Source organism: Sciurus vulgaris (assembly GCF_902686455.1).
Source record: "Sciurus vulgaris genome assembly, chromosome: 19".
NCBI lineage: Eukaryota > Metazoa > Chordata > Mammalia > Rodentia > Sciuridae > Sciurus > Sciurus vulgaris.
The window spans coordinates 638,304-659,021 of NC_136480.1; the positions used below are offsets into that span (position 1 = coordinate 638,304).

The 20,718-nt window shown below is 51.0% G+C and overlaps 1 protein-coding gene across 1 annotated transcript; it reads left to right on the top strand.

Annotated features, from left to right (window-relative positions):
• Positions 1-5,658: 5,658 nt before the first annotated feature.
• On the top strand, positions 5,659-20,448 carry RPN1 (ribophorin I; the record flags this gene model as incomplete). The annotated part of the gene is made up of 10 exons (XM_079122110.1): positions 5,659-5,994; positions 10,122-10,186; positions 11,312-11,618; positions 13,456-13,665; positions 14,899-15,091; positions 15,945-16,044; positions 17,624-17,762; positions 17,873-17,992; positions 18,734-18,979; positions 19,942-20,448. 10 exons carry the CDS (start codon positions 5,659-5,661, stop codon positions 20,122-20,124), a joined length of 1,899 nt encoding a protein of 632 aa, XP_078978236.1. The 3' UTR covers positions 20,125-20,448.
• Between the last annotated feature and the right edge of the window lie 270 nt (positions 20,449-20,718).

The window sequence follows — 20,718 nt, forward strand, 5'->3', positions numbered from 1 at the left end:
GCCAGACCCGGCCGCGCCGGCGCGGGCGGAGCCTCGGGGCGGCCGCCATCTTGGCGCGTGGGCCGCCTGCCCGCCCGGGAGCGCCCGGGACGCCGCGGAGCGCTCTAACGGGACGCCGCACTGCGCTCAGAGCACCGCGCTTCCCAGAAACAGTAACCGCCCTGGGTTTCGCGCAGCCCGACCTGCGGCAGCCGTGCTGTACGGCGAACTCGGCACTTCCGGAGGCCGCCTGCTGACGTGCCCAGGGAGGTGCGAGCCAACGCAGCGACTCCGGCGCTCTCTGGCGGCGGTTCGCGGCAAGCGCTCTGCCGTTGACCCGAGGGGATTCTGCTTCCGGGTCGGCTTGGGCGGCGGTGAACGCCTTCGCAAGGGGCGGGGTTGAGCTAGTTGCCTGGGGCTGAATCTGAGATTGCGCAGTGAGAAGGGGGCGGAACCTGGCGTGAAGGCGCAGTGGGGCGTGGTCGTACGTGCGGGGCGTGGCCGGCGCGCTGGGGCGTGGCCAGTAGGGGCGTGGTACTGGAGAGCCGGGGACCCAAACTTATTGAGACCTTCTGCAAGAGTTCGGTTTACACCTCAGGACTAGACCGCTTGCCTAGCATGCTTGAGGCCGTCGTTTGATCCCCAAGTGCCTAAAAATATATAAATAAAAGAAAACTTTTGCAATAGTGTCATTTAATCTTTTCTGATACTTCTAGTTTCCCTCTCCTATAAATCAAAGAGAAAGTGTCTCTTCTGCAAGAATTGAATAGGTTTGCATATTACAGTGCAATGTGAGTTTTGGAATATGACAGTTTGGGGCTAGACTGCTATCCGTTGTCTCTCGGATCTGGATTCTGGAGCTTGAAAAGAAATGGACCAATCATCATAATGGCAGCCAACTTGGGATGTGTGGTGAACTAGCCCCATAGGAGAGGCAACTAAGAGGATGGAAAGGGATGGAAAGAAGGAAACCGGCCCTAAAAAGTGCGTGATGGCTGGTAATCCCTACGGCTCGGGAGGCTAAGGCAGGAGGGTCACAAGTTAAAAGCCAGCCTCAGCAATTTAGCAAGACTAAGCAACTCAGCAAGATCCTGTCTCTTAAAAAAATAAAATTAAAAGGACCATAGATGTGGCTCAGTGGTTAAGCATCCCTGGTTCAATTCCTGATAACAAAACAAGACAAACAAAGAACAAAAAACAAGCCAGTGGGGTTTGGTGGTGCACACCTGTAATTCCAGCAATTGGGGAGGCTGAGGCAGGAGGATTGCAAGTTGGAGGCCAGCCTCAGCAACTTATCAAGGCCCTAAGCAACGTGAGACCCTGCTTAAAAAAACAAAACTTGAAAGAAACTGAGTTCCTAAAATTTTACATGTTAAAGAAGTAATCATCCAGCAAGAACCAATAACTGGGATAGATTCAAACTAAATAGCTTTCTCTCAGCAAAGGAAAGTATCAGCAATGCGAAGAGAGAGCCTACAGAGTGGGAGAATATCTTTGCCACTCATACTTCAGATAGAGCGCTAATTTCCAGAATCTATAAAGAACTCAAAAAACTCTACACCAAGAATACAAATAACCCAATCAACAAATGGGCTAAGGAAATGAACAGACACGTCACAGAAGAAGATCTACAAGCAATCAACTGATATATGAAAAAATGTTCAAGGTAGTAATAAGAGAAATGCAAATCAAAACTACACTAGGATTCCATCTAACCCCAATTAGAATGGCGATTATCAAGAACACAAGCAACAGTAGGTGTTGGCGAGGATGTAGGGGAAAAGGTACACTCATACATTGCCGGTGGGGTTGCAAATTAGTGCAGCCACTCTGGAAAGCAGTGTGGAGATTTCTCAGAAAGCTTGGAGTGGAACCACCATTTGACCCAGCTGTCCCACTCCTTGGCCTTTACCCAAAGGACTTAAAATCAGCATACTACAGAGATACAGCCACATCAATGTTCATAGCTGCTCAATTCACCATAGCCAGACTGTGGAACCAACCTAGATGCCCTTCAGTTGATGAATGGATAAAGAAGCTGTGGCATATATACACAATGGAATATTACTGCACCATGAAGAATGATAAAATTATGGCATTTGCAGGTAAATGGATGAAATTGGAGAATATCATGCTAAGTGAGATAAGCCAATCTCAAAAATCCAAAAGACGAATGATCTCACTGATAAGCGGATGATGACACTTAATAGGGGGTGGGAGGGGGGCAAGAATGGAGGAAGGAGGGACTGTGTAGAGGGAAGAGAGGGGTGGGAGGGGTGGGGGGAAGGAAAATAACGGAATGAATCAAACATCATTACTCTGTAAATATATGAATATGCAAATGGTATGCTGTTCCTCCATGTACAAACTGAAACAACGTGTGTCCTATTTGTTTACAATAAAAATAAATTTTAAAAAAAGAAGTAATCATCCCTCTTGTTCAATCCATTTTTTTGTTTTTATAATACCAGTTTATACTGCACATTACCATGCCTTTTTTAAATTGTGTTTCTGTCTCTTGCCAAAGAACTTGACTAATGTGGATTAGAATATGCATTTTGGGAAAAAGAATATGCATGTGGAGTATGAAGTCTTGTTGTGAACACTTTTCGATAGTCCATTGATGGGCTTGGTGTTTGACTTTGTTCTAGTGCTAGTGAGGACTAACTTGCAGAAAGAGGAGAATAATGAGGGGTTTCACCGATTTGTTGGTGTGCAGAGTAGAAGTTGCACGGACTTGATCTAATGGAAACACTTTTCTACTTTTACTAAGTACCTGCAATACCCAGACACAGTAGGGAGTCATCATGGGAAAGGAAGAAAACCACCCTTGCTTTTCCTTTTTTCCGTAAAGAAATCGGTGCCAGGCAACCTACAACCGATAACGATTGTAAGACGGGTTAAGACTTTTATTTTGTGGAATCACTCTCTGTTATGACTCATCAGAAATGATGTCCCTTCCTCTCTGTCTCTTTATTTGGTACTGGGATTTAACCCAGGGGCACTTCACTACAGAGCTACATCCTCCCACCACCCTTTTTTTTTAAACTTTGAGACAGGGCCTCCCTCAGTTGTTGAGGCTGGCCTCCAACTTGCGATCCTCCTGCCTCAGCCTCCTGAGTCACTGAGGTTACAGATGTGCAGTACTATGCCCAGCTTGATGTCCTTTACTCAATGAATCATGTCAGCAGGAACAGTGTCATTGTGACTGATGATTGGGGAGATGTCAACCTTGATCATGGTGGTGCCAGCCAGGACTTTTCAGTGTAAACTTACTATTTCTCCCCTCTCCCCCGCCTTTGGAATTGCTAAATGTTGTGGTTGTGGAGAGATACTTTGAGACAATCCTGTTTCTGCTTAAGTGTTTTTAATTTTTTTATAAAGTAATTGGGAATCAGTCTAACCAAAGAGGTAAAATATCTCTACAATGAAAACTACAGAACAATAAAGAAAGAAATGGAAGAAGACCATAGAAGATGGAAAGATCTCCCGTGTTCTTGGATAGGCAGAATTAATATTGTCAAAATGGCCATTCTACCAAACGTGCTATACAGATTCAATGAAATTCCAATTAAAATCCCAATGACATTCCTCATAGAAATAGAGAAAGTAATCATGAAATTCATCTGGAAGAACAAAAGACCCAGAATAGCCAAAGCAATCCTGGGCAGGAAGAGTGAGGCAGGAGGTATGACAACACCAGACCTTAAACTCTACTATAGAGCAATAATAACAAAAACGGCATGGTACTGGCACCAAAACAGACAGGTAGATCAATGGTACCGGACAGAAGATGCGGAGACATACCCACATAAGTACAGTAACCTCACACTAGACCAAGGTGCCAAAAACTTACATGGAGAAAAGTAGCCTCTTCAACAAATGGTCCTGGGAAAACTGGAAATCCATATGCAGTAAAATGAAATTGAACCCCTATCTCTCACCCTATACAAAATTCAACTCAAAATGGATCAAGGATCTAGGAATTAGGCTCAAGACCCTACACCTAATAGAAGAAAAAGTAGGCCCGAATCTCCATCACGTTGGCTTAGGACCAGACTTCCTTAACAAGACCCCCATAGCGCAAGAAATAAAAGCAAGAATAAATAAATGGGATGGATTCAAACTAAAAAGCTTTTTCTCAGCACAGGGAACAACCAATAATGTGAAAAGAAAGCCTACAGAGTGGGAGAAAATCTTCTCCACACACACTTCAGACAGAGCACTCATCTCCAAATCTTATAAAGAACTTAAAAAACTTTACACTCAAAATACAAAGAACCCAATCAATAAATGGGCTAAGGAAATGGGCAGATACTTCAAAGAAGAAGATATACAGGTGATCAACAAATATATAAAAAGTGCTCATAATCCCTAGTAATTAGAGAAATGCAAGTTAAAACCACCCTAAGATCTCATCTAACTCTAAATAGAACGACTATTATCAAGAACACAAGCAATAATGAGTGTTGGCGCAGATGTGGGGGAAAAAGGCACACTCATACATTGCTGGTGGAGTTGCAAATTGGTGCAGCCACTCTGGAAAGCAGGACGGAGATTCCTCAGAAAGCTTGGAATGGACTCACCATTTGACCCAGCTATCCCACTCCTTGGCCTATACCCAAGGTACTTAAAATCAGCATAGTACAGAGATGCAGCCACTTCGATGTTCATAGCTGCTCAATTCACACTAGCTAGATTGTGGAACCAACCTAGAGGCCTTTCAATTGATGAATGAATAAAGAAACTGTGGTATATATATACAATGGAATATTACTTGGCCATAAAGAATAAAACTATGGCATTTGCTGGTAAATGAATGAAGTTGGAAAATATGCTAAATGAAATAGGCCAAGCCCAAAAAAACCAAAAGGCCGAATGTTTTCTTTGATGACGATATATAACTATGGGGGATGCTGGGGGGAAGAGAAGAATGGAGGAACTTTGGATGGTGTAGAGGAAAATGGGGTGGGAGGGGGTGGAAGACAGAAAGTAGAATGAAACAGACAGTATTACCCTATGTATATGTATGATCACATGAATGGTGTGAATCTACATCGTGTACAACCATCAAAATGAAAACTTGTACCCCATTTGTGTACAATGAATCACAATGCCGTCTGTAAAAATATTTTAAAATAAAAAAAATATCTATATTTATTTTTAACTGCTGGGGATGGAAACCAGGGTCTCCTGCATGCCAGGCGAGCCACATCCCCAGCCCGGCTGCTCCAGGTTTGGTTGGCTAATTTTCGCATTTTAGCATTTAAGTGTACTTTGGAGCAAGCAAAGTTTTACTTTCTCAATCTGAGTTAAACTTACGGCAGGTAGGAGCTGCCTTAAGTTGTTGCACAGAAGAGCGGTAGGAGAGAGCAGGGAGTTAGGCAAGGGCCGTTGTTGCAAGAATTAATTAACTGAAGGCTAGGGGAAAAAAAACCACTAAAAGTACCAGAAGAAACAGAATTCTGAGATTTGCAGTCAGGCGCCTGGAGGGCGGTCCGGTTGCCCTGGAGACGGGGAAATCAAATATTGAGGTTTGCAGTCAGGCGCCTGGAGGGCAGCCTGGTTGCCCTGGAGACGGAGGGTCCTTTCTCCCTGGGCACCGCCCGGTTGCCCTGGAGACGGGGTCCTTCCTCGCCGGGCGCCGCCATCTTGTGGCACCAGCCCGGACCCAATAAGATGCTGCGCAGTGGCGGGAGGCTGGAGGCGGGGCGCGGCAGCGGGGCTCGGCTCGGCCAGGCGCTCAGCTCCGTCCGGGTCATGGAGGCGCCCGCCACCCGCCTGCTTCTGCTCCTGTTGGTCGGGGCCTGGGCCCCCGCGCCGGGCGGCGCCTCCTCGGAGGCACAGCCGCTGGTGAACGAGGAGGTGCTGCGCACGGTGGACCTGAGCAGCCACCTGGCCAAGGTGACGGCCGAGGTGGTCCTGGCGCACGCGGGCGGCTCGGCGCGCGCCGCCTCTTTCCTTCTGGCCCTGGAGCCGGAGCTCGAGGCGCGGCTGGCGCACCTGGGCGTGCAGGTGAGTGCGGCGGGGCCCCCGCCTCGGACACGTCCGCTCGCGCCTGCGGGCCTCGGCCGGCTCAGGCGGGCAGCTCCGCGGGGACCGCAGCCGCCGTCCTCGGAGCGCGTCCCCAGCTGGGCGCGGCCCCGGCGCGGCCCGGCGGCCTCTGCCCACGCGGACGCGCCTCCCGCCGCGAGCCCCGGGTCGTAAGTCGCGGGCGGGAGCCGCGCGGCCGAGCCAGCGGGGCGCCTGCGGGCACCGGAGGCGGGAGCCCAGGGCACCCGGGAAGCTCGTTCCGCCGCTCGGGCCGGAGCCTGTTCGCTCGTCGTCGTCGGAGGGTCAGAAACGCACAGGCTTCCGGGATCCAAGGTCGCGATGCCGGCGCAGCTCTGGTCCGCGACGCCCAGGTTGCGCTGCAGGCTTTCTAGAAGTTTCTAGAAGTTTCCTGCGAGTGCAGGGGCTCAGGAGGGTCCGGCCACCCCTCCCTCTCCCCCGTCCCTTCCCTGCGCCTCTCGGCGAGAAGTGACCCCGAAGTTGGGCCTTGGCAGCGAAGGCGCGTCCGGTCTCGGGAGGACGGGTGGCGGCCCGGGGATCGGAGGGCGGAGGCAGAGGTTTGCCTCCTTACTGCGGTTTTCATGCACGACATTCACTGAGCATCACCTGACTGTTGAGGAGACTCGTCGTTGCAGGGACACTTCTTCTGAGCGCGCCTTAGCTCTGACTCTGTGGAGCTGTGAAGCCGGGTTCATAGATTAGGTTTCTGAAATGACTCCTGTTCTTTCATGTTGTGTCTTTAATGCAAGGTCCCGCCCCGCCCCCCTTCGGTACTGGGGATGGGACCCAGGGGCTTCACCACGGAGCTACAGCCCTAGCCTTTTTTACTTATTCATTTTAAAATTTTGAGACAGGGTCTTGTTAAGTTGCTTAGGGCCTCTCAGAGTTGCTGAGGCTGGCCTCTAACTTGCGATCCTCCTGTCTCAGCCTCCCAAGTTGCTGAGATTATAGGTGTGGGCCACTGTGCCCGGGACAATGTAGTTTTACTCAAAGGTTTCTGCAAAGATGGATCAGCCTCACCTTGTACTACCACCAGTGGAATGTTTTGAATGTTAAATCCCATTCTTTTATTTTTAAAAATTTATTATTTTTTTAATCCCATTCTCTTGTGAAAGGCACTCTTGATTTAATGAAGTCATAGTGTAACTAGATCAGCAGAAACTAGCTATCCTGTTATCCAGTTGGAGACTCCTTACAAGCTAGGTTGCTATACTTTATTTATATATTTTCTTGTAAAATTTTATTCCCCCCAGCTTTTTAAAAGTATGATTTGTATGTAAAAAGCTGCAGATAACCAATGAGTACAGTTTGGCACTTTGGATGTATTTCACACTTGTGTTACAATTATCACAATTCAGGACATCCAAAAGTTTTCTTTTACCCACCCCCACCCCCTTTTGTGATGAATACTGAGAATCAGTTTTGTGTCAGGTATTGCAGTAGGTATTTAAAATACTTCTCAAAGTAAAGGTGTGGGTGTTATATGGCAGGTGAGAAGTCCGTAGCCTGGGATGTTTAATAATGTATGCGAGGTCTTTCAGTGAGGAGTGAATCAGGACTCACTTCAGGTTGGTTTCCACACTGTACATATGTAGGTGCCTTTTACTGCTTTGATGGCTGTGAGGTAGGCGTGTGCTGGCATAAAAGACCTGCAGTCATTGGGCACAGTGGCCCAGGCCTGCCATCCCAACAGCTCAGGAGGCTGAGGCAGGAGGATTGAAAGTCGGAGGCTAGCCTCAGCAAAAACGAGGCCCTCAGCAACTCAGTGAGACCCCATCTCTAAAATATTAAAAGGGCTAGGGATGTGGCTCAGTGGGTCAGCACCCCTGTGTTCAATCCCCGGGACCAAAAACAACACAAACAAAAAGTAACCTGCAGTCCCCAGCAGCTTGGCAAGCTGAAGATCGCAAGTTTGAGGCTAGCCTCAACTTGAGCCTGGTTTCACAATAAAAAGGACAGGGTTTAACTCAGTGGTGAGCAGCCCTGGGTTCAATCGCCAGTAACACATGACACAAAGACCTGTATTCTTGGCAGCAGATGATGCACGTCATTTGTGAATTCTGAATTCCAGAGCCAGACCAGTACTACTTTCTTTATAGCCTTATCCTGACGGGACACGGCTAGATGATCAGCTGCGCAGAGGGTATGCGTTTTCATTAGTCGCCTTGGAGACTTTGACGTTGCTGAAAAATAATTTCTTTTCTGTGCTTGGAGTGCTCCACTCTGGCACTCCTGCCCCTTTGATATTTTTGAGTCTCACCTGGTCTCACTGAGTTACTGAGGCTGGCCTCTAGCTTGCGGTCCTCCTGCCTCAGCCTCCCAAGTCATGGGTTACAGGCATGTGCTCTCATGTCTGGCTTGAAAGAGTCTTAGGTTGATTATTTTCAACCCTTGTAGGCCTCCTTCAGGAGCCGGCAGAAGGGCCCACTGTGATTATTGTGCAGGAATTATTGGTTCCTCTTTTTACCACAAGGAACGTCTTTATTTTTTCTCATTTGGATGCTATTTGAAATTTTTTTTTCTAATTTTTTTTAATTTTAAGGATTTTAATTTTTTTTTTGTGGATGGACACAATACCTTTGTTTTCTTTCTTTCTTTCTCTGTGGTGCTGAGGATGGAGCCCAGTGCCTCACACATGCTGAGCCAGCATCCCACCCCTGAGCCCCAGCCCAGCCTGGGTATCTGCCATTAAGACTAATCAACCTGCTGACAGACAAGTGTTGCTAAGAAGCAGGAGTATTCGGGAATGTTGCCATTGTGACGATTCTAGTTCAATGAATGGAACTTATTTGTGTTAACCTGTCCACCTGCATTGACAATGATCACATGTCACATGTCTGTAATATTAAAAAGCAATATTTTAAAAATTCCCGCTGGGACTGGGGCTCAGTGGTGGGGCGCTGGGTTCCATCCTCAGCACCACAGAGAAATAAATAAATAAAATAAAGGTATTGTGTCCATCTAGAACGAACGAATGAACGGCTCAATGAATGAATGAATGAATGAATGAATCAATCAATCAATCTATCCCATTCCCCTTAGGCTGGGGAGCTGCCCAGTCCTGGAGCACATGCCTAGCGTGCCAGGCCTGGGTCCCCTAGCAGCACCTACAGTTCCGCTTTAGATCTTGGTCTACCAACTGGGAATCGCGGCTTGAGTCCTAAAAAAAATAGTCCTCGATTTGTGTGTGTGTGTGTGTGTATGTGTGTATGTGTGTGAGGTTGGGTTGGCAAAGGGATCGGTGTGTGTATAGGTTTCCACAGTGGGAGGATTCAAGGCATCTCCGCAGGAAGCCACTCAGCATGCCCGTGTAGCTGCCTTTTCTTGGTTAAGGGACCTGCACAGTGAAGGATAAGAGGAACAGTGTCCTTCTTTCCAAGAGCTTCCGCCATTGCTTCTTTTGTGGGAGTAAAAAAGTCCCATTTTGATCAATAATGGGATTTCTAACTAGGCATGGCGGTGCATGCCTATAATCCCAGTGACTCAGGAGGCTGAGGCAGGAGGATCACAAATTGGAGGCCAGCCTCAGCAACTTAGCAAGGCAAGGCCCTGAGCAACTCCGCAAGACCCTGTCTCTAATTCAAATACAAAAAGGGCTGGGGATGTGGCTCAGGGGTTAAGTACCCCTGAGTTCCAAAAAAAACTGGAACTTCTATTACCTCATTAAGTGCTATTTATTTTCTACGCCTGTGCGTATTTGAATCTCAGGAAGGAAATGTTCTAAAGAAAGTCTCTGAGGAAAGTATCTGGAAATGTGATCTTTATGTATGTATTTGATCATTTGGGAAAATGTTAGGTGTTTGTAGAGCTTATTCCATACGATAGAAAGACAATGTTTATGTTTGAGATTAAAAAAAAGACATGGTTGGGGCTGGGGGTGAAGCTCGGTGCCAGGATACTTCCTGGTGTGTTCGAGGCCCTGCTTTCCATTCCTAGTGCTGCCAAAAAAGAAATTTCCTGAAACTAAGCTTCAACCTTTCGAAAGTCTGAATACTTTATGGCAGACATTCCAAGGTAGTTGATTAATTGTTAATTGAAAATTTAAAACCCAAAAGACATAAAAGAATAATCTACATTTTTTTCTGTTCTAGGTAAAGGGAGAAGAAGAGGAAGAGAATAATCTGGAAGTACGGGAAACCAAAATTAAGGGCAAAAGGTGAGCTGACAAAGTATTTTAGAGTCATTTCTTTTTGCTTTTTGGTCCCAGGGATTGAACCGAGGGGTGCTTAACCCCTGAGCCCCCTCCCCAGCCCTTTTTTATATTTTATTTAGAGACAGGGTCTCACTGAGTTGCTCAGGGCCTCGCTGAGTGGCTGAGGCTGGCCTCCAACTTTTGATCCTCCTGCCTCAGCCTCTTGTCGCTGGGAATCCAGGTGTGCCCCACCACCCCGACAGGCAGATCTAATATCGAGGACAAATTTCACGAGAGCTTTGTTAAAATGTCTTCAGTTTTCTGCTAATGGTTTCTGGGTCTAACGAAAATTGTTTTCTTTACTTGGAAAACTCAGATTCATTGTAGAGTTATTACCTTGGAAGTAGCTTCCAGACTCTCTTCAAAATGTTAATAGTTTTATTTTATTTTTTTCTGGTTCTGAAAACGATGTAAGCTCATTGGAAAACAAATGGGAAAAAACAAGCTAATTTTCTAGGTCAGAGGGAGTCAGCAGTAACGTTTTATTGAAATACTCGTTTTCAGTACTTGGCCAGGCCGAGACAGCAGGAATAAAGCTGAGGTCAGTGTGGGCAGTCCAGCAGCTGTGTCTCAGAATAAAGATAAAAGGGCTGCGGAGGGGCTCAGTGGTGGAGCACGTGCCTAGCATGTGTGAGGCCCTGGATTCAGTCCCCAGTACCACAAAAACAGCAGAAATACAAAACAGGAAATACTTTGCTTCACGTAGGCTACTCTGTGTATGCAGTTTAAGATGGAATCAGGGTATTTTTCTCCTAAAAGGTTTAAGTTAATAGATTCAAGGTGCTATCTTAAAGATCTTGAATACATAATTTTACTGTGACTTTGAACCACTAGCTTTTTGGGGGGGTGTCAGGGATTGAGCCCACCTAACCACTGAGCCACATCCCCAGCCCCTTTTTGTATTTTATTTACGGTCAGAGTCTCACTGAATTGCTCAGGGCTTCACTGAGTTGCCGAGGCTGGCCTCCACCTTGCGATCCTCCTGCCTCAGCCTCCGGAGCCACTGGGACAATCGGCGTATGCCACCGTGCCTGGCGAACCACCAGCTTTTCTTTGTTTCCTTCACCATTTCGTTTCTTTGTCTTCCAGTGGGAGATTCTTCATGGTCAAGCTCCCGGTGGCTCTTGACCCTGGAGGCAAGATCTCCGTCATTGTGGAGACGGTGTACACCCACGTGCTTCAGCCCTATCCAACCCAGATCACGCAGTCGGAGAAACAGTTCGTGGTGTTCGAGGGGAACCACTATTTCTACTCTCCCTACCCGACCAAGACCCAAACCATGCGCGTGAAGCTGGCCTCGCGGAACGTGGAGAGCCACACCAAGCTGGGGAACCCCACGCGCTCCGATGACGTCCTGGATTATGGGCCTTTCAAAAACATCCCTGCCTACAGTCAGGTGGGTGCTGGTGGAGCCCGGCCCATCCCTGTCCGCCTCAGGGACGGGCGGGGTTTGGAGGCGAGGCGTCCCCCAGAAGCTCCTGTGTCAACTAGGTGCAGTGACCGGATTGTGAGAGCGGTGACCTCCGCAGCCCCTCCTGGTCTGAACAGACTGACTGGGTGGTGACTGGGAGGGGAGCGTGGCTGGAGGAGGGCTCCCGGGGGCTGCCCTGGAAGGGCATCTTCCCTACAGCCCCTTCTCACATCCCCTGGGCCTCCTGCCATGATGCTCTGCCTCTGAAACCATGAGCCCCAGATAATCTTTCCAGGTTGTTTTTTTTTGTTTTGTTCTGTTTTGGTACAGGGATTGAACCCAGGGGCACTTAACCACTGAGCCACATCCCCAGCCCTTTTTACATTTTATTTAGAGACAGGGCCTCGCTGAGTTGCTCAGAGCCTTGCTAAGTTGCGGAGGCTGGCCTCCACCTTGCGATCCTCCTGCCTCAGCCTCCAGAGCCGCTGGGATGACAGGTGTGCACCACTGCGCCCAGCTCTAAGTTGTTCTTGTGTATTTTGGTCTCAGCAACCAAAAGCCAATGAAAGCAGACTGTGTCATGCAGTGACTGCTGGGGGTGGATGGATATTTGAAATAATTTTTAAGAGCATCCTCAGGTTCTCAACTTCCTGTGTGTGACCCTGTCAGGGCCGAGTTTCTCCTTTTGACCGCACAGGTGGAGGCGGGCGATGGCATCTGGGGAGAGGAAATGGGAGTTGGCTGAGGATGCAAGGCATTCTGGGTAGGAGTAAGAGGAACAGAGGCCACAGGAATACGTGGTGTGGCTGGGGTGGCGAAGCTGGCCGAGCAGCTGAGGGCCCGGGACTTGCTCAAGGAGGAAGCAAGTCAGGCTTAAGAAGATGGGGTTAGTTTGAAAAATTTCAGACACGTGCAGAGACTGGGGTAACGAAGCCCCACGCCCGTCACTCAGCTTCGGCCATCGTCACGTTTCCACGCTGGCTTCAAGCTGTCCCTCTTTTCTGTTCCTTTGCTGGAATATTTTAAAGCACCTCTCGGGGATCGTGTCATTTCGCTCTGTGACATCATTTGGCCTGAAATGAACCACATGGATGTAGACTGCAGGCCATTTCTCTTCCATATCGTTTCTAAAACAATGAGGCTATTTAAGATATTAAAGATTCCTTTGGTTGGGTGCCGTGGTGCAGACCTTCATCCCAGCAGCTCGGGAGGCTGAGGCAGGAGGATGGCAAGTTGGAGGCCAGCCTCAGCAGCTTAGCAAGACCCTCAGCAACTCAGCGAGACCCTGTCTCTAAAAAGGGCTGGGGATGTTGCTCAGTGGTTAGCACTGCTGGGTTTAATCCCTGGGACCAAAATAAAAATTTCAAAAAAATTCAAAAGGTACTTATGTTGGAACTTAAATAACTTGGGGTATCCTATTTTTTTAATTAATAATAATTTCATGAACATTTATTTCCATACGTTGGCAAGAAGTCCCAGTAAACATTTTAAAATGTCGTAACCGTTATATACATCGTAATTTGCTAAATGCAATGACATGTGTCTGTAGTTCCAGCAGCTTGGGAGGCTGAGGCAGGAGGATGGCAAGTTTGAGGCCAGCCTCAGTAAGTTAGTGAGACTCTTGGCAACTGAGTAAGACCCTGTCTTAAAGTAAAAAGGACCCGGGGCATGTGTACTCTGGGATAAAGCATCCCTGGTTCCGTCCGTGGTACCCCAGAAAAAAGATCATCATTTATTCTGTTGCGGATATTATCTTTCTCCAATGAGTTTGTTGATTCCTCTGTTGCCGAGACTTTGAGCTGCCGGTTTCCGTCCTGCCCAGGATACCTTTAAAGTTCACTACGAGAACAACAGCCCGTTCCTGACCATCACCAGCATGACCCGGGTCATTGAGGTCTCTCACTGGGGGAACATCGCCGTGGAGGAGAACGTGGACCTGAAGCACACGGGGGCCGTGCTGAAGGGGCCCTTCTCCCGCTACGACTACCAGAGGCAGCCCGACAGCGGCATCTCCTCCATCCGTTCCTTTAAGGTAGGCAGTGGTCAGCCGGGGCATGGTGAGAAACCGACTTGATCGTCTCTGCCTTTTCTCTTGCTTTTTTGAGACTAGACAAATACAGTTGTTCGAAATTGTAGGTATAGTGGTGAACGCCTCTCATCCCAGCAGCTTGGGAGGCTGAGGCAGGAGGATCACAAGTTGGAGGCCAGCCTCAGCCACTTAGCGAGGCCCTAAGCAAAATAGAAAAAGGGCTGGGGATGTGGCTCAGTGGTTAGAGCACCCCTGGGTTCAATCCCCCATGACAGAAAAAAAAAACCAAAACCCACAAAGCAAAAGAAGTTGACAGATGTTCAATAGTTCAGTGTCAGTGTTAGAAACCAATAGAAGCTTTAGAAAACATGCCTCCATTTATGTAAACGACCATGTTTATTAAGGAAACTGAGACAGGAAGACATGTTGATGGTACCACTATCCAAACAGTATCATGCTGACATTTTAACATATCTCCTTTTCTTTTTTTCTGTCCTCCTCTCTTTTTTTCTTTTTTTAAACTATTTTGGTTACAGATGGACACAATACCTTTATTTTATTTACTTATTTTTGTGTGGTGCTGAGGATCAAACCCAGTGCCTCACACATGGTAGGCAAGCGCTCTGCCCCTGAGCCAAACCCCAGCTCCTCATTTATCATACTTTAAAAAAAAAAAAAACAACATTTTTAATCATATAGCAGATGTAGTTTCCCATCTTAAGTCTTAAAAACTTGTTCATACAGTTAAATATTTTAGAGGCCACCCCAGGACCAAGGTTGATGATGTTCCCCTCCCCCCACTCTTAAAATATACTTGAGTTTTGGATCAAAAAATAAAGAATATGAGGAGAAGAAACTCCTTCCAAAGCCCTGCACCTAGTGTATTTCTTCCATCTTTAATTTCCCTCTTTGCAAAATAACTAGGAAGACTATTTTTACCTTTGTGTTAAGTCTTTGGTATTTGCCAAAGTAATTCGGGGCTTCAATAAGAGATTTCTGAATCTTTGCTGTTTAGCAGAGTTTGTCTGCTTAGCATCCTTGATTGAGAGGTGATCGAGTACCTGAGAGGCAGTTTCTAGAAATTCTGTGTTAGCCTCCTTAGGGCTGCTTATAGTTTGGGACTATGAATGAGGCAGCAGCGAAGCTCTCGGCACAGAAAGGATTTCCTGTGTGTAAGACCGGGTTGTCTGGGTGGGTTTCTAGAATGTTCCGAAGGGTATGTCTTCTCTTCTGCAGACCATCCTCCCTGCGGCCGCCCAGGATGTGTATTACCGCGACGAGATCGGCAACGTCTCCACCAGCCACCTCCTTATCTTGGACGACTCTGTGGAGATGGAAATTCGGCCCCGCTTCCCGCTCTTTGGTGGATGGAAGACCCATTACATCGTGGGCTACAACCTCCCGAGCTATGAGTACCTCTATAATTTGGGTCAGTCTCAGTAAGACTAGTAAGAGATGAACTAACTTTTGCTTTAATTTCTTGCAGTCGGAGCTCTTGTTTTTATCAGTTCTAGATGGGGAGAGAATGTTCTGTCACTCTTAGGAAGGCTGGGATAGCAGAACAACTTTTTTTTTTGGGGGGGGTACTGGGGACTGACCCCTGGGTCCCTTAACCCCTGAGCCACCTCCCCAGTCCTTTTTCTATTTTATTTAGAGACAGGGTCTCACTGAGTTGCTCAGGACCTTGCTTAGTTGTTGAGGCTGGCCTCCACCTTGTGATCCTTCTGCCTGAGCCTCCTGGGCACCACCACTCCTGGCTGACATTTTTCTTGTCTAACTGCTTCTCCAGATGAGGGTCCTGACCCATTTCTGTTCCTGATTCTTGGTGTGAACTTGCAGTTTTGATTCTACTCAGGATTCTCCTCAGGATCGGGCCCTTCCCGGGAGGGATGTTCTGATGGGCCGCTCCATTTGAAGGGGCTGGACAGCTGTGGACGGACAGGCCTGCAGCCCTGTCGCACTCGCCTGTGACGCGGGGCCGTGGCTCCTCGGTTCCGCTGCTTTTCTGACCCTCACCTGTTTGGGGCTCTTCTCGGGTCCCTCTGCCTCCCAGGCAGTGAGAGGGACAGGCCTTTGGGCAGTTGGCGTTGGTCCCTCTGACCCGGCCTGGCCATCTGGGGTTGGAGGCGGGCGCTTCCTGGCTGCCTGGCGGAGTCGTGGGCGTGCTTGTTGGCTGTGGGTTTGCTGAGCACCTGTCTGTAGAAGAACCAGAGTCTGGCTTCCATGGTGGGGGGCCGCTTCTCTCCTTCTGCCGCTCACGCCCTGCCCTGCGCCCCCCGCAGGTGACCAGTATGCCCTCAAGATGAGGTTCGTGGACCACGTGTTCGACGAGCAGGTGATCGACTCTCTCACCGTGAAGATCATCCTGCCCGAGGGCGCCAAGTGAGTGGCCTCCTTTCCCCGCACCCACTTCTTCCCTGCTGCCCGCTGGGAAAGAAGGGGGCAGCCGTGTTCCAGGGGCCCAGAGGAGGTGCCCTTCACACAGCTCTGACCGAGGCGCCATGGGGACCTTCTGGCTGGTGCCTAACTGGGCTGGGAGGGGGTCGAGAACAGACAGACAGACACACACACACAGAGGAGAAGCCGGGACGCGGCGGGCACCGCCAGCCCTGGTAGGGGAGCAGGGACCACGAGCAGGCGCGGCACGTGCTCCCTGTAGGTCTGAACGTGAGGAGGGTTTGTCTTCAGGCTGAACAGACGCAGAGCTGAAGGTTTAAACAGCCCAGTGAGGACTGTCACTTGGTGCCCATGATTCCCTGCCCCCCGGCAGCTGGCGTCTGAACCCAGGGTCAAGAACTGGTAAATTCTGTGGCCTTAGCATGCCAAGGCTAGGCCTGGATTTGATGTGGTGCCCTGCGGCAGGAAGGAAACTCTTTTTCTTCTGATCCCAGGGATTGAGCCCAGGGGTGCTTAACCCCTGAGCCACGTCCCCAGCCCTTTTCTATTTTATTTAGAGACAGGGTCTCGCTGAGTTGTTCAGGGCCTTGCTAAGTGGCTGAGGCTGGCCTCCACTTGTGATCCTCCTGCCTCAGCCTCCCGATTATAGGAGGAGCTGTCTTTGGTCCACTTGAGCAGAGAGGACCATATGAAATAATAGCCAAAGTTGAAGCAGCAGACTTCAGAAAGGAAGGCAGGAGGTGTTGGCAGGAATCCTTGTGGGGAAAAGACAAGCCCTGCCAGGGGCTCTGCCCTCCCTACTGGCAGTCTGTAGCTCTGCCCTGGATTCACCAGGCAGCACATGCTGACCCTGCTTTGTCCACAGGGCTACTCTGATCATCACGGGGTGGCTGTGATCCTTGACTGTGTCCCGGGGGAGGGCTGGTTCCTCCATGCAAAGCTCATGTGGGCTGTTTACCAGGAGAAGGGAGGGGAGGCTTGGGAAGACTGACCTGCACCTGTCCTCCAGCCCTCAGGAAGCTGTCCTTGTGCCAGGAGCAGTGGTGCACGCCTGCAATCCCAGGGGCTCAGGAGGCTGAGGCAGGAGGATCACAAGGTGGAGGCCAGCCTCAGCCACCTTAGTGAGGGCCTGAGGAACTCAGCGAGACCCTGTCTTTAAATAAAATATATAAAGGGCTGGGGATGTGGCTCAGGGGTGAAGCAGCCCTGGGTTCAGTCCCAGGGACCAAAAAAAGAAGCTGTCACTCATCCCAGGAGAACACCACAGCCACTCCTGAGAGACTCTTCATTCTACTCTTTGGGTAGAATGTTCTGGAGAACTGACAACTGTGATCAGGGCTGGGCCGCTACCCGCGAGCCCTATAGGGGTCCTCTGTGGCGAAGCCGAGGGTGGCTTCAAACTCGGGGCTTTCTGGTGACAGATCGGCCACCTCGGAGGGAGGTGTCCTCTGCCGTCACAGGCGGGCAGGGTGCAGGAGGGCCGGTTTGTGGTCCTGAGTGACTCCCGTGGCGTCGGCCTCCGTCAAGGCAGTGTCTGAGGCTCTGTCCTGTTTCGGGGGTCCAGGAACATCCAAGTGGACAGTCCCTACGAGATCAGCCGGGCGCCCGATGAGCTGCACTACACCTACCTGGACACCTTCGGCCGCCCTGTGATCGTCGCCTACAAGAAAAACCTGGTGGAGCAGCACATCCAGGACATTGTGGTGAGGGGGCGGGGCCCGGCGCCCAGGCCTTGGGCAGGCGGGGCGGAGTCCTGGGCCCCCTGGGCTGCCTCCGTGGCCTCAGTGCTGAGGCCCAGCCTCCTGTCCTCCAGGTGCACTACACCTTCAACAAGGTGCTCATGCTGCAGGAGCCGCTGCTGGTGGTGGCCGCCTTCTACATCCTGTTCTTCACCGTCATCATCTACGTGCGCCTGGACTTCTCCATCACCAAGGTACCCGGCCGCCTGCTGCCTCCTCCCCGTGTCCTGTGTTCCCTCAGCCTCCGTCCTCAGTGAGGCCAGGCAGGGTCCTGTTGCTGGAGCGCCCCCGCCTGTCTGGCCTTTGCCAGTTCTTTTTGGTGTCAGGGCCTGAACTCAGGGGCGCTTACCCACGGAGCCACGTCGCCAGCCCTGTTTATTTTTTATTTTTTTTATTTAGAGGCAGTGTCTTGCTGAGTTGCTCAGGGACTCGCTAAGTGACTGAGGCTGGCCTCCAATGTGTGATCCTCCTGCCTCAGCCTCCTGAGAACCTGGAATTTTAGGTGTGCACCACCGTGCCCGGCCCTATTTCTTCTTTTAAAAAAAAATTTTTTTTTTAGCTGTAGATGGGCACAATGCCTTTATTTTATGTATTTATTTTTATGTGGTGCTGAGGATGGAACCCAGTGCCTCGCGGGTGCTAGGTGAGCGCTGTACCAGAGCCCCAGCCCCGCCCTTCCCTGTCCACGTCGTGATGCACTGTGCCACTGTCCTGCCTGTGCCCTGTGGCACTGTGGAGTGCCTGCCTCTCCTGCATCTCCACGTCCCGACTCCAGCCTCTTGCTGGATCTGGTGCTGACTTCCGGGTCGGCAGGGACTCGATCCTCTGACTGTCCAAGCTGGCGACTTCTTGCTTGGAGGGCCGGCAGCAGTGGGCGAAGGTCAGCCTGGGCGCCAGCCTGGGGCTTGTCCGACGCCACGTCTGTCCCGCTCCAGGATCCGGCCGCGGAAGCCAGGATGAAGGTGGCCTGCATCACCGAGCAGGTCCTGACCCTGGTCAACAAGAGGATCGGCCTGTACCGCCACTTCGACGAGACCATCAACAGGTACAAGCAGTCCCGGGACGTCTCCACCCTCAACAGCGGCAAGAAGAGCCTGGAAAGCGAGCACAAGGCCTTGACCAGCGAGATCGCGCTGCTGCAGTCCAGGCTGAAGACAGAGGGCTCGGACCTGTGCGACAGGGTAAGCGCCCCGCCCCGCCCTGCCCAGGCCACGCCCCTGCCTGGCTCAGGCCCCGCCCCGCTCAGGCTCCGCCCCGGCTTGCCCTGCCCAGGCCACGCCCCTACCTGGCTCAGGCCCCGCCCACTCTGCTCAGGCCCTGCCCGGGCCCAGGTGGCCCTGCTTGCCCGCTGTGGTCCCGTGAGGTCGCTGCCAGCGCCTTTGGGGGGAATAAGCTTTGGGGTCCCGGTGGCGCTGGGTCTGGAGGAGGCCCTGCTGCCCCGCCAGGCATGTCTCTCCACGTGGCCGGCACCCACCGCAGCGTAGGAACCCCGAGCTTAGCATCAGGGGTTGGCACCCAGGTTCCCAGTCCGCTGGGGAGCGTTGCCCAGCCTCTGGGGGCTGCTGGCCCCGCGGAGCCTGAGCGGAAGCAGCCAGCGCAGCCTCAGAGCCGGCCCGAGGCATGCGGGGTACGTGGGCTTCCTCCCCACGGGGACAGTAACTTCCTGGCAGATGGCCTCACGTCCCGGGCCTCCTGTCCCCTCGCTGGAACCCCTCCGGATCCTCTGGAGGTGTCTTCACTGTGTCCACCCGTGTCCGAATCCTGTGCTTCCATGTCTGTTATGTGTCCCCTGCATGAGGACAGGGCACCTCGTCTGTCCTTGCTCCTTTCTGGAGCCTGAAATCACAGCTGGTGACGGAATGAAGGGACTGGACAGGGTCCTGGGCTGGCACCCTGCGGGGGATCGGGGGTCTGGTCCTTCCCGCCCCGTCCCCACGTCAGCGGCCTTGCCTCCCTGGGATCCTGGACCTGCTGGCCGGGCTGCGGGGCGGTGGGCTTGCTCTGTGTGCCAGGGCGTCCCCGGAGACCAGCCAGCCTCCACCTCGGAGCCCCTGGTTCTTGGGGTGCCGGCCTCTGCCGCCTCAGGTGCTCCTTCCAGGCCTGCAGGCCCGGCTGAGCGGGTCGCGCCTCTTGCCTCGGCCAGGTGAGCGACATGCAGAAGCTGGACGCGCAGGTCAAGGAGCTGGTGCTGAAGTCGGCGGTGGAGGCCGAGCGGCTGGTGGCCGGCAAGCTCAAGAAGGACACGTACATCGAGAACGAGAAGCTCATCTCGGGGAAGCGCCAGGAGCTGGTCACCAAGATCGACCACATACTGGATGCGCTGTAGCAGGGCCGCGAGGGCGGCGGGAGCCAGGTGGCCATGGCAGAGGCGCCATATGCAATTCGCAAAGGCCCTTGAGGGAGAGCAGCTGGTCCCTTGTCCCTAAATCTTCCCCCCCTTTTTTTTTAACTTTAAAAACAATTTCATTAAAGCCCAGACATGCCTGCGTTTTGAACACAGTCGTTCTTCCTCAGTAGTGACTTGGTATTTTGTCCTCATGCCCAGGATGTTTTCAGCTTGTAAACCCACGTGACGCCCCATTGGTTATCTGGAGAGTGTGTGTGTGTGTGTTTAAAAACGTGTGGCCAGATGAAAATAAAGCAGGGTCTGTGAGCGCTGGCTTTGCTTTGTTAAGATCTGTCATGCTTTGGAGCTGAGGTTGGGGCTCGGGTGGTTCCGTCCCCAGCACCACAGAGAAATAATAAAAAAAAGAAAAAGAAACGTGATAGGACCTTGTTTCTTTTTAAGGCAGTTTTTTTTTTTTTAAAGACTATTTTATTTAGTTTCGTGTGGTGCCGAGGATCAAACCCAGTGCCTCCCACATGCTAGGCAAGCCCTTCACCACTGAGCCCCAGCCCCAGGACAGGACTCTATCCATTA